General features: G+C 41.3%; 5 protein-coding genes across 5 annotated transcripts; all 5 read left to right on the forward strand.

Annotated features, from left to right (window-relative positions):
* The first annotated feature begins 12 nt into the window (after positions 1-12).
* On the forward strand, positions 13-22,081 carry LOC128430568 (uncharacterized). The gene is given in 5 exon segments (XM_053416669.1): positions 13-118; positions 1,072-1,326; positions 1,412-1,678; positions 2,104-2,310; positions 21,676-22,081. Coding segments are annotated over 5 exon segments (882 nt in total). The 3' UTR covers positions 21,723-22,081.
* On the forward strand, positions 2,897-5,590 carry LOC128430363 (endonuclease domain-containing 1 protein-like). Its single transcript, XM_053416408.1, has 3 exons — positions 2,897-3,049; positions 3,698-4,030; positions 4,351-5,590. The coding sequence occupies exons 2-3, from the start codon at positions 3,719-3,721 to the stop codon at positions 4,960-4,962; spliced, it is 924 nt and encodes a 307-aa protein (XP_053272383.1). The 5' UTR covers positions 2,897-3,049; positions 3,698-3,718; the 3' UTR covers positions 4,963-5,590.
* On the forward strand, positions 6,421-10,182 carry LOC128430362 (endonuclease domain-containing 1 protein). Its single transcript, XM_053416407.1, has 3 exons — positions 6,421-6,572; positions 8,481-8,813; positions 9,369-10,182. Exons 2-3 carry the CDS (start codon positions 8,502-8,504, stop codon positions 9,981-9,983), a joined length of 927 nt encoding a protein of 308 aa, XP_053272382.1. The 5' UTR covers positions 6,421-6,572; positions 8,481-8,501; the 3' UTR covers positions 9,984-10,182.
* Positions 13,156-16,999, forward strand: LOC128430365 (endonuclease domain-containing 1 protein). Its single transcript, XM_053416410.1, has 3 exons — positions 13,156-13,283; positions 13,776-14,102; positions 14,398-16,999. Exons 2-3 carry the CDS (start codon positions 13,797-13,799, stop codon positions 14,992-14,994), a joined length of 903 nt encoding a protein of 300 aa, XP_053272385.1. The 5' UTR covers positions 13,156-13,283; positions 13,776-13,796; the 3' UTR covers positions 14,995-16,999.
* LOC128430569 (mucin-5AC) lies at positions 17,780-27,545 on the forward strand. Its single transcript, XM_053416670.1, has 5 exons — positions 17,780-17,850; positions 17,926-18,000; positions 23,342-23,674; positions 24,111-26,276; positions 27,495-27,545. Exons 3-5 carry the CDS (start codon positions 23,363-23,365, stop codon positions 27,543-27,545), a joined length of 2,529 nt encoding a protein of 842 aa, XP_053272645.1. The 5' UTR covers positions 17,780-17,850; positions 17,926-18,000; positions 23,342-23,362.
* Positions 27,546-27,879: the final 334 nt, after the last annotated feature.

Here is a 27,879-nt window from a genome sequence, read left to right on the forward strand (position 1 = left end):
GTGGGTGTAGAGATGGTTTCCTGTTGTTTTGAGGATGTGGGCTCACAAGCTGTCGGATTACCTGAGAGGAAGAAGACGAACGCCAGAATGGACGTCGCATCAATCTGCCTCGTGCTTTGTGAGCTATTTAATTTAGTTTATTATAATTTCTCAAATGAATTTAGATCAAAAGTCTTCCTCTAACTTCTCAGTGAAAGTAAAGTTACCTTTGAAACCTTTGCTGCCTTGAAGTGACAGTTTGCTGCGCTGGTCCGACTCCTCTCTGTGACAGTTTGTTGTCAATCCTGTTGTTTTTCGTGTGGTTCAGGTCGTTAATGTGGAAATGATGTGATCTGCAGCACTGCTTGAAGTTAGTGACTCATCCCTCTGAGACATATGAAGCTTCGACAGCTTATAGTTCTATAACATTTGATCTAACGCTTCCTGTTTTCGTATATGGTGGAAGGTTTTGACGAGGAAACGTCTCTGCAGCTTTTTGAGCTTTCAGATTCTCAGTATAACCTATCACAGCCCACTCAAGCATACATTGTGAAAATAGGATTTAAAGCAGGATACAAAATTAGAGGTGGTATATCGGATTAAAAATGAGAACGTCCCTCAGTAGATCCGTAGAATCAACATTTAAATTCACAAAATCTGTAATTTTTATTTGGATCTGCAACAAACTACACACACACAGTAAGTACAAAATAAATAAAAACCTATCACAAAATTTAAGATGAGGGAAAAAAGATTTTCCTGGATCTCCGCTCTGATCAGGATTCCTAGCGTAAGATCATCGATTATGTTTCCATCTATATAAGCTTCAGGTCGTGTCTATAGTCTGATAGGCTGCAGAGATTTATTATATCTATCTAGTTTTAGCTTGTGTCCATTATCCAGCTCCAAAATCAAATCCCCTTCAGATAAACTCCTAAGTTATATTCAACCCAGCTTTGTGGAGTTATTTGGTGCAAACACACACACGCGTGTAAACAATAACCCTGTGTGAAAAGCTTCTTTACAGGTCCGGGCTTCAGTCGGATGGTTTTAAATCTCGGTTTTGTTTTTTCTCTCTGTGTGAATCGGCAGCAGCGACACTGACCGTCCAGCTGGACAGATCCCAGTTCCATCGCTATGACTCCATCAAGCTGAGCTGTGCAGTGTCTGGAAACTGAGGAGAAACACCTCCAAGCTGATTTCTGAGCCGTGCACCAGTAGCCGGGGGCGAGGTACATGACCCCTGCTCCTGCACCATTCAGGACGCCTATCCATTTGACAGTGGCTTGTACTGGTGTGAGTCTGACGGGGGGGAGTGCATTAACACCATCAACCTCACCGTTACCGGTAACACCACACGTGCTAGTAGCTTCTGTGTTTGATGCCGACTTTTTACCCCACAACAGGTCTCATATATACGCTTGTGTTCCAGACGGCAAAGTGATCCTGAAGAGTTCCGCTCTTCCTGTGACGGAGGCGGAGGAGGTGGTGCTTGTCTGTCTCTACAAGGAGGACGAGGACGGCACGACCACTTCTAACTTCTCTGCCAACTTCTACAAGGACGGCGTCGTCATTGGGACTCGTGCCTCAGGGAAGATGACCTTCCCGTCGGTGTCCAAGTCCGATGAAGGACTCTACATGTGTGAACACCCCACGGAAGGAAGGTCGCCGCAGAGCTGGTTCTCTGTGATCAGCAAAGGTCGGGTCACAGTTTGTATTCTTAAAAACGAGTGTAGAGGCCAGACCTGGTAGTAACATCCATCATTCCGACCAATCGTGAGCCTCAGCTGACTGTTATGTTTCAGCCTGATTAAAACTAATTAATTAATTAAAACCAAACTTATCAGAAACAGGAAACACCTTAAACGACGGATACCATCTTTTAAAAAAATGTGTTTGACGTCCACTAGCATGGAGGCTTAGGACCTATACTGCAGTCAGCCACCAGGGGTCAATCCAAATGATTTGGCCTCACTTTGGGAGCTGTCATGGCGTCCATCTTTATGTTCAGTCTGTGGTTTTAACAAGAGATTTAAAAGCACTTTGCTGGTGGTGTGCGATGATTTAATCATTTCTAAATCACAACAACTTCACCTGCTGGTTATTTGTTCTTCTCTCATGCAGTCAGAGCTCCTCCTCCTCCTCCTCCTCATCCTCCTCCTCCTCCTCCTCCTCCTTCTGCTCCTCCTCCTCCTCCTCCTCCTCCTTCTGCTCCTCCTCCTCCTCCTCCTCTCATGTCTCCACCCAGGCTGGTGTTTACCATCCTGCTGATCATCCTTTACACTGTGATGCTCATAGTGGCTGTGAAGGTTTACACAATGTGGGCTAAAGGTAGGAGTCCCTGAAATAAGTTTAGTTTTTTTCCCAAAAGTAAAATAAAATTCCCTGATTATTACTTTTCTTCTCCTCCTGCAGCTCAAGCTGAAGCAAAAAGAGCCTCTGAACGTCTGTCCTTCAGTTGATCAGACCAGTGTGCTGCTGATGAAGAACAAAACATCATATATAAGGATCAACATTTCTAATAATGAACCAAACACCTCAATAAAAACTATATTTTTATTTATTTTTTGTGTAAACTCTGTTGTTGAAAAGCAGGAATCAGCAGCTTCCTGTGTTTGTGTCTGTTTTTCGACGAGTGGGAATGAAAGAGGAAACATTCTCAATAATCACAGTCACTGAAACATCAGACTCAATTTACTGAAGCGTCTGTTTTAAGATGAAAAGTTGAATGATCTTGTGAAGCTTTCAAATTTTGTTTTTCCTGTGATTTTGCTGTGACTGGTTGACCTAACACAAAATAAACATTTGACTATTCAGTTAGCCGGGAAATTATGTTTCACAATCACTCATCTGACTTCCAGGCAACTAACGTTACTTATTTTAGATCAGATTAGATTCCCAAGAATCCCTCGGCTGTGTGTCACCTTGCAGCGGTTGGGAACACGCCCACTTTCATACAGGGCTGAAATATAAACAATGTGAGTTCCTCCTTCAGCTCTGTAGATCTCTGGTTTGGTTTCCACTGCTGTTTGAACAGAAGATCACGGATTTTCAGGAAATCTGAGCTGTGGTAAGTTTCTCTGTGAGTTTTCTCTCCTGTTTGTGCATCTCTTATTTGCATTTGTAATTTTAGTGACTGTGTGGAAATTAAATAACAGCAGAGATAATTTTAATATGCACTTAACAAGTTTATATATGATATGATGATTTAAATGTATTTATACACGAATACACGCATACATCTCTGAACTCTGTATTCATTTATTTTGATATTTACACATACATTTAGAATAACATTTCATTTCAAATGTGTATGTTCATGCAGTGAATTATACATCATATATGTTCACAGTCTCCTTATTACACCACTTTTAAATTTGCTTGGTCAACAGTTTTATTTGGATTAGCACAAAATTTCACACATTCATGAATGTTAGTCCACTAAATCTGCCACATTTCTTTCACCATGATCCATGAAATGATCTATGAAAACAAACAAAGGGAAGGTAATAAATAAATTTCCTAAGTACAAGATTTGTTTTCTTCAAATGAAGCTTTCACCTCGATACAGAAAGGGATTCATATGTCAACATGATTTTAATCTTGTCATTGTGATTTGACATCACATGATCATATGATTTGTTTAGAATTGAACTGTAACTGCAGCATGAACGACCTGTAATGACCTGATGATTGTTTTTCTGCTCTGATGACGCAGTGTTCAGTGGGGGCGTTGAAGATGCCGTTCCTCCTGCCGCTCCTTGCCCTCCTCCTCCTGTCTGCTGCTCCCACAGTAACTGAAGTGGTGACATCGATGTCGGTCTGTAACGCATACTTTCTTAACCAAGTTCCACCACAGATCAGGGGAATCTTGGAGGGAGGGATCATCCTGGACCAGAACAGATACAAGACCATTTGCCAGACCTTGAGGAACGATGAAAGATTTGTGACACTCTACGACACCACCAACAAGATCCCAGTGTTCTCTGCTTACAAGTACACTGGGAAACCAGAGGGACCAAGACAACAACAGTGGAAGATAGAGCCACAGGTTTGTTTTTTGACAGAAAAGAAAGTATTTTTATCTGTTATATTTTATTTGGGGGTGATTTTTACAAACTCATACAACATCCACATGCCAGCGGTTTCAGAACAAACTCCTTTAAGGACGAATTCATCTGTTTACAGACTTTGGGCTTTTTTTACTTTGCAGAACAAAAAAAGTCAAATAACTTCGGCTTTAAATTGTATAATATTGACAGGATGTTCAAATCACATGATTATTTTTGAAATGATATATCTTTGTGTTATCAAAAATGAATCTACTGCAGCTCGACCCATGTCAGTAATATATATTTTCATTTTTTACAGCTTGAGGAAATAACCTTGAATAAAAACATGGAGCTTGAAGACAAAAGCAAGAGCTACACTCACCAGGCCGATACGAGAGATTACGTAAACAACCTAGGATTCGAAAAAGGACATTTATTACCACAATCCTATGGTTTGGACATAATTGTAAAAAGAGCTACCTTTACCCTGACCAACAGTGTTCCTCAAGTAAAATCATTTAATGATGGAAGCTGGACTAACGTGGAGAAATGCGTTCAATGTGTCCTTGATAAATACTGCAAGGACGCAAATGTCCAAACTGAAGGCTTTGTGGTGATCGGAGCACGGCCTGGCAACAACTTCCTCAACAACAAGGTTAATATCCCCTCCATGCTCTGGTCAGCTTTCTGCTGCTACAGCAGCAGTGAGGGGGCGTGGTTAGCAGGGGCACACTGGGGTGACAACATTGAAGATGGAGGTCGAGTGCTTCAGACCAAGACCTTGGACGAACTCCATCGAGAACTGGGAGCACCATCTGAAGCATTCCCTGGAACAAACTGTCCACTCGACACCACTGTCACCCACCTTTACCCTTCTCTCAGTAATAACTGTAAGTGCCCTAGACCTGTTTCAACATCTGTATCTCCATAACCTGGTCCTCTTACTACCACATCTGGCCCTGTCACTACCACATACCAGAGTAACAACTAGCAGGAGGTTTGGGCTCAAATATATAAACAGAATATAAAGATCATTAACCCAATCAAGCAGTGAAGAAACAACGACCACTAACTTTTCTATGTTACTAACATATAAGAGAAATTTACCTTTTTCTCCTGTTCCAATTGATTACTTGAGTTTTAACATTGTTGTGATGTGATCTTAAGAATAGTATGAGAATGTCCGACCCTACCTTGAATAACATTTTGAAACTAACAATTTAACAGCACTTAAATGTCACTTACTTATAGCACTTTGTAGTTTAGCTTTTTTTGAAAAAAAATATTTTCTTGATTCTTGTTGTTGTGGGTTTGTACCCTCATGGTTGATGCACTTATTGTGAGTTGCTTTGGATAAAAGCTTCAGCTAAATAAAATATAAAGTAAAGAATCTATTCTTTGCAGCATCCTGTGTTTTTTCAATGCAGCTCATATTACTCTAAACCAATCTTTAAATGCGATATCATTCTGTTCTCTGATATTTTAGTAATTTGTTGTTTAAAAATGTACGGCTTCTTCATGTAACTTTGATTTCCATTAAAGACTGTGACTAGATTAAATCTAAGGTTCCAACCGGCACCTTTCTTCTGTGGAAGTCTCACTCTTTGCTCAGGAAGGTATTTTGCAGCCTCTATAGTCTCTTATATGTCTTTTTTAATTTACAGTGAAATACCAGAAAAAAATATTATATATCTTACCAACTTAACTGAGTACATAGGCTTTTGAAAATGTGAATGACATATAGTCTAATTTACTTAAATATCACCTAGTTTAGAGGATAGATCAAATGTATAAGATTGTATGAAACTCATTTGGTTTTGTTTGTACTAGTGTATTTCTAATTAAAACACAAAATGACTTCCACTTCATTACTTTTTCCATCTTCCCGGTTTCAGATGTGATACAATTCAACCCCCCACGGACTCAATTTAATCAACTGTCTGTTATAATATGAAAAGTTTAATGATCTTGTGAAGCTTTCAAATCTTGTTTTTCCTGTGATTTGCTGGGATAAGTTGACCAGACACAAAATAGACACTCGACGATTCCGTCTGCCGGGATATTAAGTTCCACCTTCACTCAAAAACATTTCTCTGAATTCATGCGGTATCTGACTTCTATGCATCTACTCTCACTTCTCTTATTTTCCCCTGTGACTCTGTTTGACCCCAGGATAACATTTCACAATTGACATCTTGCAGTCGAGCTCTCAGATTCCCAACTATCCCTCGGCTGTGTGTCACTTTGCAGCCGAGTTTATCAGTGATGTTTGCAGACAATGAAAGAAACACAAGGTGTGTGTGTGTGTGTGTGTGTGTGTGTGTGTGTGTGTGTGTGTGTGTGTGTGTGTGTGTGTGTGTTTTCGCGGATACAGAAGTGTTAAATCAAGAGGTAACTTACTGATGAAAGGAACACGCCCACTTTCATACTCGGCTGAAATATATAAAATAGGACTTCCTCCATCAGCTCTGTAGATCTCTGGTCTTGTTTCCACTGCTGTTTGAACAGAAGATCTCTGATTTTCAGGAAATCTGAGCTGTGGTAAGTCTCTCTGTGAGTTTTCTCTCCTGTTTGTGCATCTTTTATTTGCATTTGTAATTTTAGTGACTGTGTGGAAATTAAATAACAGCACAGCTAATTTTATTATGCACTTAAAAAGTTTATACATGATATGATGATTTAAATGTATTTATTAGGGCTCTCAAAGTTAACGCGTTAATCTATGAGATTATTGTGCCCGAAATTAATGCGATAAAATATTTTAACGGAGTTAACGCAACTTTGTTTACTTCCGGTTTTCGGAAGAAAATTCAGCTCCTCGAGCAAGCTGCCAGCGTCGCCCTTACTGGTGACCACTGGACGTCAGTCAGTAATGACACTTAGCTGGGAGTCACAGCTCATTTTATTGACAATGAATGGAAATTAAGATCTTTTGCATCGGAAGTAAAAACAACAGAGGCGCGACATACAGCGGAGCACTGTGCAGAGTGATTCCTCCACGCACCTCGAACACAGCCCGTCAGATGATGAGAGCACAGCAAACTGCACAAGGACAGAGGGAAGAGGCGCTAGTTCAAGATGTGGACACCCGGTGGAATTCTGCCTTGGAGAGGATCAAACGGATCCAGCGAAACAAGGGACCACTTGCAGCCTCCCGGACTCCGCACAAGACCAACATCTCGATGTTGATTTCACCGGAGCTCGCTAAACTGGAGAAGTTGGAGAAGCTACTTGAACCATGCAGGCAACTCCTCTCTTTCCGTCCGTCCGTCCGTCCGTGTGTGCGTGTGTGTGCGCGTGTGTGTGAGTGTGTGTGTGTGAGTGTGTGCGTGTGTGTGCGCGCGTGTGTGTTGTGTGTGTGTTCTGGTAATCATCACAGCGCGGGGACCGGTTGCAGTTTGGGGACAAAAATTCCGGTCCCCATGAGGATAACCCTTTTAAATGACTACTAGAGCTTCTCTGAAGGTGCCTGTGAAGTTTTTAGCATTGGCCAATATTACATGTTTTTTTGTGAGTGTGACTGTGTGAGCATTGCTCATTAGTGTCCCTATTGTTTTTAGCTGGTACTACACCCACTGCTTCACACACACACATCTTCCAAATATGGTTGGTTGCGCCCAACTTCCTGGTCCCCATTAGTAATGATTCAAGCAGCGATGACATTTTCAGCATCAAGAGGTGGCTATCAACAGTAAAAGAAGATTATTTGCTGGAGAAACTAGCTAACGAGATAAGAACTTGTGCAGAGGAGCAAAGGTAAAGTGGAGCCAAAATCGCAGATGGGGGACTGTCCAATAAAGTAGTGGTCAGGAAGGCAGCACACACATGAGAAGCTTGCAAGAATAGCAAACAAACACCTGTCAACCCCAGCTACCACAGTGCCACGTGAGCGGCTGTTCTCACTCTCAGGTCATATTGTCCAGAAGAGGAGAGCAGCAGTGGCTCCAGAAAATGTGAACATGCTTGTCAGTCTCAGCATGAATTATCATACATGATATTTAAATACCTGGCTGCCACTTTATAGTTAGGAGTTATAGGCCTGAGCCTCTTTGAAAACACATCTCTGTGTGTAGTTTTGTGTTTATTTTTTTTTTAATCTATTGACAGTCCTAGTATTTATACACGAATACATACACATACATCTCATTTCAATCTCATGAATGTTAGTCCACTAAATCTGCCACATTTCTTTCACCATGATCCATGAAATGATCTATGAAAACAAACAAAGGGAAGGTAATAAATAAATTTCCTAAGCACATGATTTGTTTTTTTCAAATGAAGCTTTCAACTCGATACAAGAAAGGGATTCATACGTCAACACGGTTTTAATCTTGTCATTGTGATTTGACATCATATGATCATATGATTTGTTTAGAATTGAACTGTAACTGCAGCATGAACGACCTGTAATGACCTGATGATTGTTTTTCTGCTCTGATGACGCAGCGTTCAGTGGTGGCACTGAAGATGCCGTTCCTCCTGCCGCTCCTTGCCCTCCTCCTCCTGTCCGCCGCTCCCACAGTAACTGAAGTGGTGACATCGATGTCGGACTGTGACCAATACTTTCTTAACCAGGCTCCACCACAGATCAGGGGAATCTTGGAGGGAGGGAACATCCTGGACCAGAACCAATACAAGCCCATTTGCCAGACCTTGAATAGCTCGAGAACATTTGTGACACTCTACGACACCGACAACAAAATCCCAGTGTTCTCTGCTTACAAGTACACTGAGAAGAAAGCAGGGAGACCTAAAGACATTTGGATGATAGAACCACAGGTTTGTTTTTTGACAGAAGAGAAATTCTTATTATCTGTAGTATTGTATTTGTGGGTGATTTCTACAAACTCACACAACATCCACATGCCAGCGGTTTCAGAACTAACTCCTTACTCCAGATGAAGCCTAGTCTGCTCTGATTGGCCGGTTTACCTACTCTGCTATGATTGGTCGACCGTTACCAGAGCCTGTAGGAATATTATAAGACCTGGATATGGAAAAAAATGTTGCAGCCGTTCAGTTCTATAGAAGCGGCAAGACAAAGAAAGTTTCTGGTTTATTTCTGGGTTTTGCAGCCGATAGCACCTCAAAGCTAAAACTGTGGATGTCATGGTTAATTCACATTAAGGATGAATTCATCTGTTTACAGACTCTGGGCTTTTTTTTACTTTGCAGAACAAAAACATCTATATAACGTTTCCTTTTAAATTGTATAATATTGACAGGATGTTCATATTGCATGATTATTTTTTAAATGATATATCTTTGTGTTACCAAGAATGAATCTACTGCAGTTCTATCCATGTCAATAATATATATTTTCATCTATTACAGCTTGAGGAAATAAATCCGGAGGAAAAAAACATGAAGATGGAAGAGGAAGAGAAGAACTACACTCACCAGGCCCTTTTCACTGATTACAATGTCAACAAAGTTTTTAGCAAAGGGCATTTATTACCATGCTCCTATGGTTCGGAAGAAAATGACAAAAGCGCTACCTTTACCCTGACCAACATTGTTCCTCAAGTAGATTCATTTAATTCTGGAAGCTGGACTAACATGGAGACCTGCGTTCGATGTGTCCTTGATAAATACTGCAAGGACGCAAATGGCCAACCTGAAAGCTTTGTGATGATCGGAGCACGGCCTGGCAACAACCTCCTCAACAACAAGGTTAATATCCCCTCCATGCTCTGGTCAGCTTTCTGCTGCTACAGCAGCAGTCAGGGGGCGTGGTTAGCAGGGGCACACTGGGGTGACAACATTGTAGAAAATGGTCGAGTGCTGCAGACCAAGACCTTGGACCAGCTCCATCGAGAACTGGGAGCACCATCTGAAGTATTCCCTGGAACAAACTGTCCACTCCACACCACTGTCACCAACCTTTATCCTAAACTCAGTAAGGCCTGTAAGTGCCCTAAACCCGTTTCAACATCTGTATCTCCATAACCTGGTCCTCTTACTACCACATCTAGCCCTGTCACTACCACATACCAGAGCAACAACAAGCAGGAGTTTTGGGCTCAAATATATAAATAAAAGATCATTAACCCAATCAAGCAGTGAAGAAACAACGACCACTAACTTTTCTATGTTACTAACATATAAGAGAAACTTACCTTTCTCTCCTGTTCCAATTGATTACTCGAGTTTTATTGACAATGAATGGAAATTAAGATCTTTTGCATCGGAAGTAAAAACAACAGAGGCGCGACATACAGCGGAGCACTGTGCAGAGTGATTCCTCCACGCACCTCGAACACAGCCCGTCAGATGATAAGTCCCATCTGAATGAGAGCACAGCAAACTGCACAAGGACAGAGGGAAGAGGCGATAGTTCAAGATGTGGACACCCAGTGGAATTCTGCCTTGGAGAGGATCAAACGGATCCAGCGAAACAAGGGACCACTTGCAGCCTCCCTGGCTCCGCACAAGACCAACATCTCGATGTTGATTTCACCGGAGCTCGCTAAACTGGAGAAGTTGGAGAAGCTACTTGAACCATGCAGGCAACTCCACTCTTTCCGTCCGTGCGTGTGTGTGTGTGTGTGTGCGCGTGTGTGTGCGTGTGTGTGTGTGTGTGCGTGTGTGTGCGTGCGTGTGTGTGCGTGCGTGTGTGTTTGTGTGTGTGTTCTGGTAATCATCACGGCGCGGGGACCGGTTGCGGTTTGGGGACCAAAATCCCGGTCCCCATGAGGATAACCCTTTTAAATGACTACTAGAGTTACTCTGAAGGTGCCTGGGAAGTTTTTAGCATTGGCCCATGTTACATGTTTTTTTGTGAGTGTGTGAGCATTGCTCATTAGTGTCCCTATTGTTTTTAGCTGGTACTACACCCACTGCTTCACACACACACATCTTCCAAATATGGTTGGTTGCCCCCCACTTCCTGGTCCCCATTAGTAATGATTCAAGCAGCGATGACATTTTCAGCATCAAGAATTGGCTATCAACAGTTAAAGAAGATTATTTGCTGGAGAAACTAGCTAACGAGATAAGAACTTGTGCAGAGGAGCAAAGGTAAAGCGAAGCCGAAATTGCAGATGGTGGACTGTCCACTAAAGTGGTGGTCAGGAAAATGTGAACATGCTTGTCTGTCTCAGAACAATTTATCATACATGATATTTAAATACCTGGCTGCCACTTTATAGGTAGGAGTTACAGGCCTGAGCCTCTTTGAAAACACAGCTCTGTGTGTAGTTTTGTGTTTAAAAAAAATTCAATTAAACAACAGTGTCTAAAATACACTCTGTCTGAAGTGATAACTCATTAATTTATAAGATGTAGTCTTTAGATGAAAAACTAACTTTTAATTGCGATTAATCCAGATTAATGAATTTCAAAATGTGAGATTAATTAGTTAATTTATTTTTTAATCTATTGACAGCCCTAGTATTCATACACGAATACATACACATACATCTCATTTCAAATGTGTATGTTCATGCAGTGAATTATACATTATAGACGTTGACAGTCTCCTTATTAAACCACTTTTAAATTTGCTTGGTCGACAGTTTTTTTGGATTAGCGTAAAAATTTCAAACATTCATGAATGTTAGTCCACTAAATCTGCCACATTTCTTTCACCATGATCCATGAAATGATCTATGAAAACAAACAAAGGGAAGGTAATAAACTACTTCTGCTCCTCCCATTTAAACAGATGTATCTCCATAACCTGGTCCTCTTACTACCACATCTGGCCCTATCACTACCACATACTAGAGTAACAACTAGCAGGAGTTTTGGGCTCATAAAAATAAAAGATCATTAACCTAATCAAGCAGTTATTGAACAACGACCACTAACATTTCTATGTTACTAACATATAAGAGAAACTTACCTTTTTCTCCTGTTTCATTTGATTACTCAAGTTTTAACATTGTTGTGATGTGATCTTAAGAATAGTATGAGAATGTCCGACTATATCTTGAATAACATTTTGAAACTAACAATTTAGCAGCACTTAAATGTCACTTACTTATAGCACTTTGTAGTTTAGCTTTTTTTGAAGAAATTGTATTTTCTTGATTCTTGTTGTTGTGGGTTTGTACCCTCATGGTTGATGCACTTATTGTGAGTCGCTTTGGATAAAAGCTTCAGCTAAATGAAATGTAATGTAAAGAATCTATTCTTGGCAGCATCCTGTGTTTTTTCAATGCAGCTCATATTACTCTAAACCAATCTTTGATTGCGATATCATTCTGCTCTCTGATATTTTAGTAATTTGTTGTTTAAAAGTGTACGGCTTCTTCATGTAACTTTGATTTCCATTAAAGACTGTGACTAGATTAAATCTAAGGTTCCAACCGGCACCTTTCTTCTGTGGAAGTCTCACTCTTTGCTCAGGAAGGTATTTTGCAGCCTCTATAGTCTCTTATATGTCTATTTTAATTTACTGTGAAATACCAGAAAAAAATATTATATATCTTACCAAATTAAATGAATACATTGGCTTTTGAAAAAGTAAATTACATATAGTCTAATTTACTTCAAAATCACCTGGTTTAGAGGATAGATCAAATGTATAATATTGTATGTAACTAATTTGGTTTTGTTGGTACTTGTGTATTTCTAATTAAAACACAAAATGTCTCCCAGTTCATTACTTTTTCCATTGCCCCAGTTTGAGGTGTGATACAATTCAACCCCCCCACAGACTCAATTTAATCAAGTGTCTGTTATAATATGAAAAGTTTAATGATCTTGTGAAGCTTTCAAATCTTGTATTTGCTGGGACAAGTTGACCAGACACAAAATAGACATTCGACGATTCCGTTTGCCTGGAAATTAAGTTCCACATTCACTCAAAAACATTTCTCTGAATTCATGCGGTATCTGACTTCTATGCATCTACTCTCACTTCTCTTATTTTCCCCTGTGACTCCGTTTGACCCCAGGATAACATTTCACATTTGACATCTTGCAGTCGAGCTCTCAGCTTCCCAACTATCCCTCAGCTGTGTGTCACTTTGCAACCGAGTTTATCAGTGATGTTTGCAGAAAACGTTTGCATACGATGAAATAAACACGTGTGTGTGTGTGTGTGAAGCTCAGTGTTGCTGGGATCTGGATACAGAAGTGTTAAATGAAGAGGTAACTTACCGATGTAAGGAACACGCCCACTTTCAAACTCGGCTGAAATATAAACAATGTGACTTCCTCCTTCAGCTCTGTAGATCTCTGGTCTTGTTTCCACTGCTGTTTGAACAGAAGATCTCTGATTTTCAGGAAATCTGAGCTGTGGTAAGTCTCTGTGAGTTTTCTCTCCTGTTTGTGAATCTTTTATTTGCATTTGTAATTTTAGTGACTATGTGGAAATAAAATAACAGCACAGCTAATTGTATTATGTACTTTACAAGTTTTATATGATATGATGATTTAAATGTATTTGTACACGAATACAAACACAAACATCTCTGAACTCTGTAGTGGTACATTATACATTATATACGTTTGATATATTTAATACTGGAACATGACAGTCTCCTTATTAAACCACTTTTAAATTTGCTTGATCAACAGTTTTATTTGGATTAGCGCAACATTTCACGCACTCATTGTTAGTCCACTAAATGTGCCAGATTTCCTTCACCATGATCCATGTTTATATAATATGAATCTTGTTATTTTGATTTGACATCCTATGATCATATGATTTGTTCAGAATTGAACTGTAACTGCAGCATGAACGACCTGTAATGACCTGATGATTCTTTTTCTGCTCTGATGACGCAGCGTTCAGTGGTGGCGTTGAAGATGCCGTTCCTCCTGCCGCTCCTTGCCCTCCTCCTCCTGTCCGCTGCTCCCACAGTAACTGAAGTGGTGACATCGATGTCGGACTGTGACCAATACTTTCTTAATCAAAAACCACCAAAGATTGGGGGAATCTTGGAGGGAGGGAAAATCCTGGACCAGAACCAATACAAGCCCATTTGCCAGACCTTGAATAACTTGAGAACATTTGTGACACTCTACGACACCACCAACAAGATCCCAGTGTTCTCTGCTTACAAGTACACTGGGAACACAGCAGAGACACCTCCATGGATGATAGAACCTCAGGTTTGTTATCTGTTATATTGTATTTGGGGGTGATTTCTACAAACTCACACAACATCCACATGCCAGCGGTTTCAGAACTAACTCCTTTAAGGATGAATTCATCTGTTTACAGACTTTGGGCTTTTTTTACTTTGCAGATCAAAAGAAAAAAACGAATTTCGGCTTAAAATTGTATAATAGTGAAAGGATGTTGACATCGCATGATTATTTTGGAAATGATATATCTTTGTGTTACCAAAAATGTATCTACTGCAATTCTACCCATGTCACTAATATATCTTTTTATTTATTACAGCTTGAGGAAATAAACCTGAATAAAAACATGAAGATTGAAGAGGAAGGGAAGTGCTACATTAACCAGGCCATTAATACTGATTACACTGACAACCAAGTATTTATCAAAGGGCATTTATTACCATTCTCCTATGGCTCGAACGAAAATGGCAAAAACTCTACCTATACACTGACCAACAGTGTTCCTCAAGTAATATCATTTAATTCGGGAAGCTGGAGTAGAATGGAGACCTGCGTTAAATGTGTCCTTGATAAATACTGCAAGGACGCAAACAGAAAAACTGAAGGCTTTGTGGTGATTGGAGCACGACCCAGCAACAACATCCGTCTCAATGACAAGGTTAATATTCCCTCCATGCTCTGGTCAGCTTTCTGCTGCTACAGCAGTAAACAGAATAAGTGGTTAGCAGGGGCACACTGGGGTAAGAACATTGAAGATGGAGGTCCAGTGCTTCAGACCAAGACCTTGGACGAGCTCCATCAAGAACTGGGAGAACCATCTGAAGCATTCCCTGGATCACAGTGTCCACCTGACACCACTGTCACCCACCTTTACCCTCAACTCAGTAAGGACTGTAACTGCCCAGCACCCGTTTAAACAACTGGTGGTTTGGTAGCTGGTTTATTAAATGCAATAGGAGGTGCTCTTTCAGGATTGGCAGCAGCATTTTGGAGATTATTCGGATGAGGAAACGGAGGTAACCTTATCCCTCCAATCCCACCACCTCTTGTTGGTCCAGAAACTGCGACTACTCCTCCTCTAATCAATGAACGTCCTAATGCCCCAACTTTTCCCAAACCTCCTACAGCCACTTTAACGCCTGTTATTACTTCTGGAACTCCACCCGAGGTTGTTTCTACTGTTCCTGTTGCTGCTGTCCCCTCCACTGCTCCTCTTGGCAGTAACCCCACTCCCACAACACGTCCCCGCAAAACCACCACCATCCCAGCGAAAGCCATCACTCTTCGTCCATCACCTAGAACAGATCAATCTCCATCCCCATCCACATCAGGCTATGCCAGCCCTGCTCTGGCAACTCAGACCGCTGCCATTTCTGAGGAAAGCACGTCTCAGAAACCTTCTTCAACTACAGCTATGCAAACTGCCACCACCACTTTAAGCTCTACAACCTCACCTGGAACTTCATCTACATCTGGCCCTGTTACTTCCACATCCGGCCATGTCAGCACCACCTCTGGGCTAGTCAGTTCTACCTCTGGCCCTGTTACTTCCACATCTGGCCATGTCAGCACCACATCTGGCCTAGTCAGTTCTTCATCTGGCCCTGTTACGTCCACATCTGGCCATGTCAGCTTCACCTCTGGCCTAGTCAGTTCTTCATCTGGCTCTGTTACTTCCACATCTGGCCATGTCAGTACAAATCTACCCCTGTCAGTGTTACATCTAGCCCTCTTACTCCCACATCTGGCCCTGTCAGTACCACATCTGGCCCTGTCAGTAATACATCTAGCCCTCTTACTACCACATCTGGCCCTGTCAGTACCACATCTAACCCTCTTACTACCACATCTGGCCCTGTCAGTACCACATCTAACCCTCTTACTACCACATCTACCCCTGTCAGTACCACAGCTGGTCCTCTTACTACCACATCTGGCCCTGTCAGTACAACATCTACCCCTGTCAGTATCACATCTGGCCCTGTCAGTTCCACATCTGGCCCTCTTACTACCACATCTGGCCATGTCAGCACCACCTCTGAGCTTTTTACAACCACACCTTCCAATGGCAGTACTGTTCCTTCGAACTCATCTGATCCTCATCTCACACCGACAACATTTAGCTTCTCCAATCAGTTTGTCTTTTTCTTCAAGCACCACCGGGGATCTTTCAAACACCTCCCCTCCTTTTCCTCACAGCTTTTCTCCTAATCGAAGCAGCACATCAGCATTTGAGACCTTGAGTTCTCCGTCTTCTCCCTCAGCTCCACCTCAAACCTCAAAGGCTCCTTTTCCTCCTTCAAATGCCTCCATCCTGTGTCCTCCTATTGAACAAATCTCAATTTTTCACTATTACCAGAATGTCCGTGCCTACTATCAATACCAGCTAAACCAATACGAGCTAAACCAATACCAGAGTAACAACTAGCAGGAGGTTTGGGCTCAAATATATTTTTTTACAAGATCCTTTTTCTCCTGTTCCAATTGATTACTTGAGTTTTAACATTGTTGTGATGTGATCTTAAGAAAAGTATGAGAATGTCCGACTATACCTTGAATAACATTTTGAAACTAACAATTTAACAGCAATTAAATGTCACTTCCTTATAGCACATTTTGTAGTTTTGCTCTTTTTGAAGAAATTGTATTTTCTTGATTCTTGTTGTTGTGGGTTTGTACCCTCATGGTTGATGCACTTATTGTGAGACGCTTTGGATAAAAGCTTCAGCTAAATGAAATGTAATGTAAAGAATGAATTCTTTGCAGCATCCTGTGTTTTTTCCATGCAGCTCATATTACTCTAAACCAATCTTTGAATGCGATATCATTCTGCTCTCTGATATTTTAGTAATTTGTTGTTTAAAAATGTACAGCTTCTTCATGTAACTTTGATTTCCATTAAAGACTGTGACTAGATTAAATCTAAGGCTCCAACCTGCACCTTTCTTCTGTGGAAGTCTCACTCTTTGCTCAGGAAGGTATTTTGTGGCCTCTATAGTCTCTTATATGTCTATTTTATTTTACAGTCAAATACTAATTGAATACATAGGCTTTTGAAAAGTAAATGAAATATAGTCTAATATACTTCAAAATCACCTGGTTTAGAGGATAGATGAAATGTATAATATTGTATGAAACTCATTTGGTTTTGTGGTACTTGTGTATTTCTAATTAAAACACAAAATGACTTCCACTTCATTACTTTTTCCATCGCCCCTCGTTGGAGGTGTGATACAATTCAACCCCCCCCAACAGACTCAATTTAATCAAGTGTCTGTTTTGAGATAAAAACTTGAAAGGTCTTGTGAAGCTTTCAAATCTTGTTTTTCTTGTTTTTAGCTTGGACAAGTTGACCAGACACAAAATAGACATTCGACGATTCCGTCTGCCTGGAAATTAAGTTTCACATTCACTCAAAAACATTTCTCTGAATTCATGCGGTATCTGACTTCTATGCATCTACTCTCACTTCTCTCATTTTCCCCTGTGACTCCGTGTGACCCCAGGATAACATTTCACATTTGACATCTTGCAGTCGAGCTCTCAGATTCCCAACTATCCCTCGGCTGTGTGTCACTTTGCAACCGAGTTTATCAGTGATGTTTGCAGACAATGAAAGAAACACAAGGTTTGTGTGCGTGTGTGTGTGTGTGTGTGTGTGTGTGTGTGTGTGTTTGTGTGTGTGTGTGTGTGTGTGTGTGTTTGTGCGTGTGTGTATGTGTGTGAAGCTCAGTGTTGCTGGGATCTGGATACAGAAGTGTTAAATCAAGCGGTAACTTACTGATGAAAGGAACACGCCCACTTTCATACAAGGCTGAAATATAAACAATGTGACTTCCTCCTTCAGCTCTGTAGATCTCTGGTTTTGTTTCCACTGCTGTTTGAACAGAAGATCACTGAATTTCAGGAAATCTAAGCTGTGGTAAGTCTCTCTGGGAGTTTTCTCTCCTCCTGTTTGTGCATCTTTTATTTGCATTTGTAATTTTAGTGAACACAACTGCGTGGAAATAACATAACAGCACAGCTACTTTTATTATGCACTTAACAAGTTTATATATAATATGATGATTTAAATGTATTTATACACGAATACATACACAAACATCTCTGAACTCTGTATTTTATATTTTGATATTTACACATACATTTGAATAACATCTCATTTCAAATGTGTATGTTCATTTCATATATTATATATTAATAACGTTGGATATATTTAACACTGGAACATGACAGTCTCCTTATTAAACCACTTTTAAATTTGCTTGGTCGACAGTTTTATTTAGATCAACGCAATATTTCACGCACTCATGAATGTTAGTCCACTAAATGTGCCAGATTTCTTTCACCATGATCCATTTATTATATTTTAATGTTGACAAAAGCCCTATCTCACAATGTTAAAGACAGTGAAATAAAAGATTCCTTGATACAACCCCTGTACTGGATCAACAGCAGAATGTGATGGGTTCTTCTCTGGCCCGTATCCCATCTCTAATAATTAAATTTCCTACGCACAAGATTTGTTTTTTTCAAATGAAGCTTTCACCTCGATACAAGAAAGGGATTCATACGTCAACACAGTTTTAATCTTGGTATTTAGATTTGACATCATATGATCATATGATTTGTTTAGAATTGAACTGTAACTGCAGCATGAACGACCTGTAATGACCTGATGATTGTTTTTCTGCTCTGATGACGCAGCGTTCAGTGGTGGCTTTGAAGATGCCGTTCCTCCTGCCGCTCCTTGCCCTCCTCCTCCTGTCCGCTGCTCCCACAGTAACTGAAGTGGTGACATCGATGTCGGTCTGTAACGCATACTTTCTTAACCAAAAACCACCAAAGATTGGGGGAATCTTGGAGGGGGGGAAAATCCTGGACCAGAACCAATACAAGCCCATTTGCCAGACCTTGAGGAACGTGAGAACATTTGTGACACTCTACGACAACACCAACAAAATCCCAGTGTTCTCTGCTTACAAGTACACTGGGAAAAAAACGATAGCGAGACCTACGTGGACGATAGAATCTCAGGTTTGTTTTTTGACAGAAAATAAATTCTTATCATCTGTTATATTGTATTTATGTGTGATTTCTACAAACTCACACAACATCCTCATGCCAGCGGTTTCAGAACTAACTCCTTTAAGGATGAATTCATCTGTTTACAGACTTTGGGCTTTTTTTACTTTGCAGATCAAAAGAAAAAAACTAACTTCGGCTTAAAATTGTATAATATTGACAGGATGTTAACATCGCATGATTATTTTGGAAATGATATATCTTTGTGTTACCAAAAATGAATCTACTGCAGTTCTACCCATGTCACTAATATATCTTTTTATTTACTACAGCTTGAGGAAATAAACCTGAATAAAAACATGAAGATTGAAGAGGAAGGGAAGTGCTACATTAACCAGGCCGTTAATACTGATTACACTGACAACAAAGAACATAACAAAGGGCATTTATTACCATTCTCCTATGGGTCGAACGAAAATGGCAAACGCTCTACCTGTACCCTGACCAACAGTGTTCCTCAAGTAATATCATTTAATTCGGGAAGCTGGAGTAGAATGGAGACCTGCGTTAAATGTGTCCTTGATAAATACTGCAAGGACGCAAACGGAAAAACTGAAGGCTTTGTGGTGATCGGAGCACGGCCCAGCAACAACAACCTCCTCAACAACAAGGTTAATATTCCCTCCATGCTCTGGTCAGCTTTCTGCTGCTACAGCAGCATTAAGGGGGCGTGGTTAGCAGGGGCACACTGGGGTGAGAACATTAAAGATGGAGGTCCAGTGCTTCAGACCAAGACCTTGGACGAGCTCCATCAAGAACTGGGAGAACCATCTGAAGCATTCCCTGAATCACAGTGTCCACCTGACACCACTGTCACCCACCTTTACCCTGAACTCAGTAAGGACTGTAGGTGCCCTGTACCCATTTAAAATACTTCTGCTCCTCCCACAACTGCCTCAACTACTACCACATCTACCCCTGTCAGTACCACATCTGGCCCTGTCAGTACAACATATAGGACTTTTACTTCCACACCTCCCAGTACAACATCGTGCCCGTCGACCACAACTTATTTTTCTAAAACTACAAAACCCCAAACTACCACCAGTCATCCAACCAACAGAGCATCTACAACAACCACCAAAACTACTGCTGCCAGAATGTCCTTGCCTACTACCAATACCAGAGTAACAACTAGCAGGAGTTTTGGGCTCAAATATATAAATAAAACATCATTGACCCAATCAAGCAGTGAAGGAGCAACGACCTTTAACTTTTCTACTAACATATAAGAATATAGGAGAAATGTACCTTTTTCTCCTGTTCCAATTGATTACTCGAGTTTTAACATTGTTGTGATGTGATCTTAAGAATACTATGAGACTTTCCGACTATACCTTGAATAACATTTTGAAGCTAACAATTTAGCAGCACTTAAATGTCACTTACTTATAGCACTTTGTAGTTTTGCTTTTTTTGAAGAAATTGTACTTTCTTGATTCTTGTAGTTGTGGGTTTGTACCCTCATGGTTGATGCACTTATTATGAGTCGCTTTGGATAAAAGCTTCAGCTAAATGAAAAGGAAAGTAAAGAATGAATTCTTTGCAGAATTCTTTTTTTTCCCATGCAGCACGTATTAAACCAATCTTTAAATGCAATATCATTCTGCTCTCTGATTTTTTTCTAATTTGTTGTTTAAAAATGTACGGCTTCTTAATGTAACTTTGATTTCCATTAAAGACTGTGACTAGATTAAATCTAAGGCTCCAACCGGCACCTTTCTTCTGTGGAAGTCTCACTCTTTGCTCAGGAAGGTATTTCGTGTCCTCTATAGTCTCTTAAATGTCTATTTTAATTTACAGTCAAATACTAATTGAATACATAGGCTTTTGAAAAAGTGATTGAAATATAGTCTAATTTACTTCAAAATCACCTGGTTTAGAGGATAGATGAAATGTATAATATTGTATGACACTCGTTTGGTTTTCTTGGTACCAGTGTATTTCTAATTAAAACACAAAATGGCTTCCAGTTCATTACTTTTTCCAACGCACCGGTTTGAAGTGTGATACAATTCAACCGAAACAACAAAATAAAAGAAAATGATCATCTTTCAACATCAACGTTTAAAAGGAAAATGATACTTTCTTTATTTAAAATAACAAAAATAAGAATAACACATATAAAATTGCGAAAACATGTCCCACATTACCTGTGAAATAGTGAATCTATATATTAAACCTAGTAAATCTAGAGAGAAGCTGGTGAACAGGATAAATTAAACCTTTTGAATTATTAAACCATCTCCTTATTTCTTAATTAAATTCAAAATGACCTTTTCCCGTCGCTCGGACTCGACCCGGGTTCAGCTTCTTTGGACTTCCGACTCCCGGAGACAAAACAAAATGACTTGGCTTCACTTTTGGGAGCTGTCATGGCGTCCATCTTTATGTTCAGTCTGTGGTTTTAACAAGAGATTTAAAAGAACTTTGCTGGTGGTGTGCGATTATTTCATCATTTCTAAACCACAGCAATTACACCTGCTGGTTATTTGTTCTTCTCCTCCTGCAGCTCGAGCTGAAGCAAAAGGAGCCTCTGAACGTCTGTCCTTCAGTTGATCAGACCTGTTTGCTGCTGATGAAGAAGAAAGTATCATATATAAGGATCAACATTTCTAATAATGAACCAAACACCTCAATAAAAACTATATCTTTATTTATTTTTTGTGTAAACTCTGTTGTTGAAAAGCAGGAATCAGCAGCTTCCTGTGTTTCTGTCTGTTTTCGACGAGTGGGAATGAAAGAGGAAACATTCTCAATAATCACAGTCACTGAAACATCAGACTCAATTTACTGAAGCGTCTGTTTTAAGATGAAAAGTTGAATGATCTTGTGAAGCTTTCAAATCTTGTTTTTCCTGTGATTTGCTGGAACAAGTTGACCAGACACAAAAAAGACACTCGACGATTCCGTCTGCCTGGAAATTAAGTTCCACATTCACTCAAAAACATTTCTCTGAATTCATGCGGTATCTGACTTCTATGCATCTACTCTCACTTCTCTCATTTCCCCCTGTGACTCCGTTTGACCCCAGGATAACATTTCACATTTGACGTCTTGCAGTCGAGGACTCAGATTCCCAACTATCCCTCGGCTGTGTGTCACTTTGCAGCCGAGTTTATCAGTGATGTTTGCAGAAAACGTTTGCATATGATGAAATAAACACAACGTGTGTGTGTGTGTGTGTGTGTGTGTGTGTGTGCGAGACGCTCAGTGTTGCTGGGATCTGGATACAGAAGTGTTAAATGAAGAGGTAACTTACTGATGAAAGGAACACGCCCACTTTCATACACGGCTGAAATATAAACAATGTGAGTTCCTCCTTCAGCTCTGTAGATCTCTGGTTTTGTTTCCACTGCTGTTTGAACAGAAGATCTCTGATTTTCAGGAAATCTGAGCTGTGGTAAGTCTCTCTGTGAGTTTTCTCTCATGTTTGTGCATCTTTTATTTGCATTTGTAATTTTAGTGACTGTGTGGAAATGAAATAACAGCACAGCTAATTGTATTATGTACTTAACAAGTTTATATAGGACATGATGATTTAAATGTATTTTTACAAGAATACATGCATACATCTCTGGACTCTGTATTTTATATTTTGATATTTACACATACATTTTGAATAGCATCTCATTTCAAATGTATATGTTCATTTCGTATATTATATATTAATAACGTTGGATATATTTAACACTGGAACATGACAGTCTCCTTATTAAACCACTTTTAAATTTGCTTGGTCGACAGTTTTATTTAGATTAACGCAATATTTCACGCACTCATGAATGTTAGTCCACTAAATGTGCCAGATTTCTTTCACCATGATCCATTTACTATATTTTAATGTTGACAAAAGCCCTATCTCACAATGTTAAAGACAGTGAAATAAAAGATTCCTGGATACAACCCCTGTACTGGATCAACAGCAGAATGTGATGGGTTCTTCTCTGGCCCGTATCCCATCTCTAATAATTAAATTTCCAACGCACAAGATTTGTTTTTTTCAAATGAAGCTTTCACCTCGATACAAGAAAGGGATTCATACGTCAACACGGTTTTAATCTGGTCATTGTGATTTGATATCCTATGATCATATGATTTGTTTAGAATTGAACTGTAACTGCAGCATGAACGACCTGTAATGACCTGATGATTCTTTTTCTGCTCTGATGACGCAGCGTTCAGTGGTGGCGTTGAAGATGCCGTTCCTCCTGCCGCTCCTTGCCCTCCTCCTCCTGTCTGCTGCTCCCACACTAACTGAAGTGGTGACATCGATGTCGGACTGTGACCAATACTTTCTTAACCAGGCTCCACCACAGATCGGGGGAATCTTGGAGGGGGGGAACATCCTGAAACAGAACAGATACAAGCCCATTTGCCAGACCTTGAATAACTTGAGAACATTTGTGACACTCTACGACAACACCAACAGGATCCCAGTGTTCTCTGCTTACAAGTACATTGGGAACACAGCAGGGAGACCTCCAAACATTTGGATGATAGAACCACAGGTTTGTTTTTTGACAGAAATGAAATTCTTATTATCTGTAGTATTGTATTTGTGGGTTATTTCTACAAACTCACACAACATCCACATGCCAGCGGTTTCAGAATTAACTCCTTTCTCCAGATGAGGCCTACTCTGCTGTGATTGGCCAGTTTACCTCCTCTGCTGTGATTGGTTTTGCAGCCGATAGCACCTCAAAGCTAAAACTGTGGATGTCATGGTTAATTCACATTGAGGATGAATTCATCTGTTTACAGACTTTCGGCTTTTTTTACTTTGCAGAACAAAACAAAATAACTAACCTCGGCTTTAAATTGTATAATATTGAAAGGATGTTCACATTGCATTATTATTTTTGAAATGATATATCTTTGTGTTACCAAAAATGAATCTGTTGCAATTCTACCCAAGTCACTAATATATTTTTTTATTTATTACAGCTTGAGCAAATAAAACTGAATAAAAACATGAAGATTGAAGAGGAAGGGAAGTGCCACATTCACCAGGCCAATACGAAATATTACATTAACAAACTAGGATTCAAAGAAGGCCATTTATTACCATGCTCCTATGGTTTTACCAGAAATGACAAAAGCTCTACCTTTACCCTGACCAACAGTGTTCCTCAAGTAATATCATTTAATGATGGAAGCTGGAGTAACATGGAGACATGCGTTCAATGTGTCCTTGATAAATACTGCATCAACAACAATGGCCAAACTGAAGGCTTTGTGGTGATCGGAGCACGGCCCAGCAACAACATCCGCCTCAACAACAAGGTTAATATTCCCTCCATGCTCTGGTCAGCTTTCTGCTGCTACAGCAGTAGTGAGGGGGCGTGGTTAGCAGGGGCACACTGGGGTGACAACATTGAAGATGAAGGTCGAGTGCTTCAGACCAAGACCTTGGACGAGCTCCATCTAGAACTGGGAGCACCATCTGAAGTATTCCCTGGAACACACTGTCCACTTCACACCTCTGTCACCCACCTTTACCCTCAACTCAGTATGGACTGTAAGTGCCTAGCACCCGTTTCAACTACTTCTGCTGCTCCCACAACTGCCTCTACCCCTCCCGTTTCAACATCTGCATCTCTGCCTACCACATCTGGCCCTTTTACAACATCTCCTCCATTTAGTACCACAGTAACACCTCTTACTACTGGCCCTGTCAGTACAACATCTGGCCCTCTTACTACCACATCTACCCCTGTCAGTACCACATCTGGTCCTCTTACTACCACATCTGGCCCTGTCAGTACAACATCTGGGACTTTTACTTCCACACCTCCCAGTACAACATCGCGCCCGCCGACAACAACTGGCCATGCTGCTACGACAACCAGTACTCCCTCAACTCCTGCTCCAGCCACTCTGAGCACCAGTAAACCTACAACTACAGAAACACCAGCAACAACTGTTCTCCAAACAACCACTCTCCCTCTGACCACAACATCTTTTTCTAAAACTACAAGACCCCAAACTACCACCAGTCATCCAACCACCAGAGCGTCTACAACAAGCACCAAAACTACTGCTGCCACGACCTCTACCACAAAAGTCACAACCACAACCACCAAAACTACCACCACAACAAAGAAGAGAAAGAAAGATGAAAACGACAAAGACAGGACGAAGGAGGGAAATGACGGATCCTCCGGAGGAAATATGGTCCCAGCTTTACCTATTCCAGATGGTGGTTTGGTAGGTGGTTTGGTAGGTGGTTTGGGAGCTGGTTTGGGAGCTGGTCTGGGAGCTGGTTTTGGAGCAATAGGAGGTGCTCTTTCAGGATTGGCAGCAATATTTCCGAATTTATTCGGATCAGGAAACGGAGGTAACCTTATCCCTCCAATCCCACCACCTCGTGTTGGTCCAGAAACTGCGACTACTCCTCCTCGAAACAATGAACGTCCTGATGCCCCAACTTTTCCTAAACCTCCTGCCGCCACTTTAACGCCTGTTATTACTTCTGCAATTCCACCCAAGGTTGTTTCTACTGTTCCAGTTGTGACAGTTCCTGTTGCAGCTGTCCCCTCCACTAATCCTCTTGGCAGTAACCCCACTCCCACAACACGTCCCCGCAAAACCACCACCATCCCAGCGAAAGCCATCACTCTTCGTCCATCACCTAGAACAGATCAATCTCCATCCCCATCCACATCAGGCTATGCCAGCCCTGCGGTGGCAACTCAGACCGCTGCCATTTCTGAGGAAAGCACGTCTCAGAAACCTTCTTCAACTACAGCTATGCAAACTGCCACCACAACTTTAAGCTCTACAACCTCACCTGGAACTTCATCTACATCTGGCTCTGTTACATCCACATCTGGCCATGTCAGCACCACCTCTGGCCTAGTCAGTTCTACATCTGGCCCTGTTACTTCCACATCTGGCCATGTCAGCACCACCTCTGGGCTAGTCAGTTCTACATCTGGCCCTGTTACTTCCACATCTGGCCATGTCAGCACCACCTCTGGGCTAGTCAGTTCTACATCTGGCCCTGTTACTTCCACATCTGGCCATGTCAGCACCACCTCTGGCCTAGTCAGTTCTACATCTGGCCCTGTTACTTCCACATCTGGCCATGTCAGCACCACCTTTGGCCTAGTCAGTTCTACATCTGGCCCTGTTACTTCCACATCTGGCCATGTCAGCACCACCTCTGGGCTAGTCAGTTCTACATCTGGCCCTGTTACTTCCACATCTGGCCATGTCAGCACCACCTCTGGGCTAGTCAGTTCTACATCTGGCCCTGTTACTTCCACATCTGGCCATGTCAGCACCACCTCTGGGCTAGTCAGTTCTACATCTGGCCCTGTTACTTCCACATCTGGCCATGTCAGCACCACCTCTGGGCTAGTCAGTTCTAAATCTGGCCCTGTTACTTCCACATCTGGCCATGTCAGCACCACCTCTGGGCTAGTCAGTTCTACATCTGGCCCTGTTACTTCCACATCTGGCCATGTCAGCACCACCTCTGGGCTAGTCAGTTCTACATCTGGCCCTGTTACTTCCACATCTGGCCATGTCAGCACCACCTCTGGGCTAGTCAGTTCTACATCTGGCCCTGTTACTTCCACATCTGGCCATGTCAGCACCACCTCTGGCCTAGTCAGTTCTACATCTGGCCCTGTTACTTCCACATCTGGCCATGTCAGCACCACCTCTGGGCTAGTCAGTTCTACATCTGGCCCTGTTACTTCCACATCTGGCCATGTCAGCACCACCTCTGGGCTAGTCAGTTCTACATCTGGCCCTGTTACTTCCACATCTGGCCATGTCAGCACCACCTCTGGCCTAGTCAGTTCTACATCTGGCCCTGTTACTTCCACATCTGGCCATGTCAGCACCACCTTTGGCCTAGTCAGTTCTACATCTGGCCCTGTTACTTCCACATCTGGCCATGTCAGCACCACCTCTGGGCTAGTCAGTTCTACATCTGGCCCTGTTACTTCCACATCTGGCCATGTCAGCACCACCTCTGGGCTAGTCAGTTCTACATCTGGCCCTGTTACTTCCACATCTGGCCATGTCAGCACCACCTCTGGGCTAGTCAGTTCTACATCTGGCCCTGTTACTTCCACATCTGGCCATGTCAGCACCACCTCTGGGCTTTTTACAACGACACCTTCCAATGGCAGTACTGTCCCTTCGAACTCATCTGATCCTCAGCTTACACCGACAACAGCTACCACCAACCCTGCAGAAAGGTCCACCACGCCCTTAACGTCTCCACCTCAAACCTCAAAGGCTCCTTTACCTCCTTCAAATTCCTCCATTCTGTGTTCTCCTCTTGAACAAATCTCAATTTTTCACCATTATCAGAATGTCCTTGCCTACTACCAATACCAGCTAAACCAATACCAGCTAAACTAATACCAGCTAAACCAGTACCAGAGCAACAACTAGCAGGAGGTTTGGGCTCGAATATATTAAAAAAACATCATTACCCCAATCAAGCAGTGAAGGAACAACGACCACTAACTTTTCTACTAACATATAAGAGAAATTTACCTTTTTCTCCTGTTCCAATTGATTACTCGAGTTTTAACATTGTTGTGATGTGATCTTAAGAATAGTATGAGAATCCATTATTTGCACCATCCTGTGTTTTTCCCATGCAGCTCATATTAAACCAAACTTTAAATGCGATATCAATCTGCTCTCTGATATTTTTTTTACTTTTTGTTCAAAAATGTACTGCTTCTTC

The sequence above is a fragment of the Pleuronectes platessa genome, chromosome 23, assembly GCF_947347685.1.
Source record: "Pleuronectes platessa chromosome 23, fPlePla1.1, whole genome shotgun sequence".
Taxonomy (NCBI): domain Eukaryota; kingdom Metazoa; phylum Chordata; class Actinopteri; order Pleuronectiformes; family Pleuronectidae; genus Pleuronectes; species Pleuronectes platessa.

What these genes read in the sequence shown, in the direction of transcription:
- LOC128430363 (XM_053416408.1), top strand. Translation starts at nt 3,719, where the DNA reads ATGCCGTTCCTCCTGCCGCTCCTTGCCCTCCTCCTCCTGTCTGCTGCT. An exon ending in AGTGGAAGATAGAGCCACAG is followed by an intron (nt 4,031 to 4,350) that starts GTTTGTTTTTTG and finishes CATTTTTTACAG; the next exon opens with CTTGAGGAAATAACCTTGAA.
- LOC128430362 (XM_053416407.1), top strand. Translation starts at nt 8,502, where the DNA reads ATGCCGTTCCTCCTGCCGCTCCTTGCCCTCCTCCTCCTGTCCGCCGCT. An exon ending in TTTGGATGATAGAACCACAG is followed by an intron (nt 8,814 to 9,368) that starts GTTTGTTTTTTG and finishes CATCTATTACAG; the next exon opens with CTTGAGGAAATAAATCCGGA.
- LOC128430365 (XM_053416410.1), top strand. Translation starts at nt 13,797, where the DNA reads ATGCCGTTCCTCCTGCCGCTCCTTGCCCTCCTCCTCCTGTCCGCTGCT. An exon ending in CATGGATGATAGAACCTCAG is followed by an intron (nt 14,103 to 14,397) that starts GTTTGTTATCTG and finishes TATTTATTACAG; the next exon opens with CTTGAGGAAATAAACCTGAA.
- LOC128430569 (XM_053416670.1), top strand. Translation starts at nt 23,363, where the DNA reads ATGCCGTTCCTCCTGCCGCTCCTTGCCCTCCTCCTCCTGTCTGCTGCT. An exon ending in TTTGGATGATAGAACCACAG is followed by an intron (nt 23,675 to 24,110) that starts GTTTGTTTTTTG and finishes TATTTATTACAG; the next exon opens with CTTGAGCAAATAAAACTGAA. An exon ending in TCAGCACCACCTTTGGCCTA is followed by an intron (nt 26,277 to 27,494) that starts GTCAGTTCTACA and finishes CACCATTATCAG; the next exon opens with AATGTCCTTGCCTACTACCA.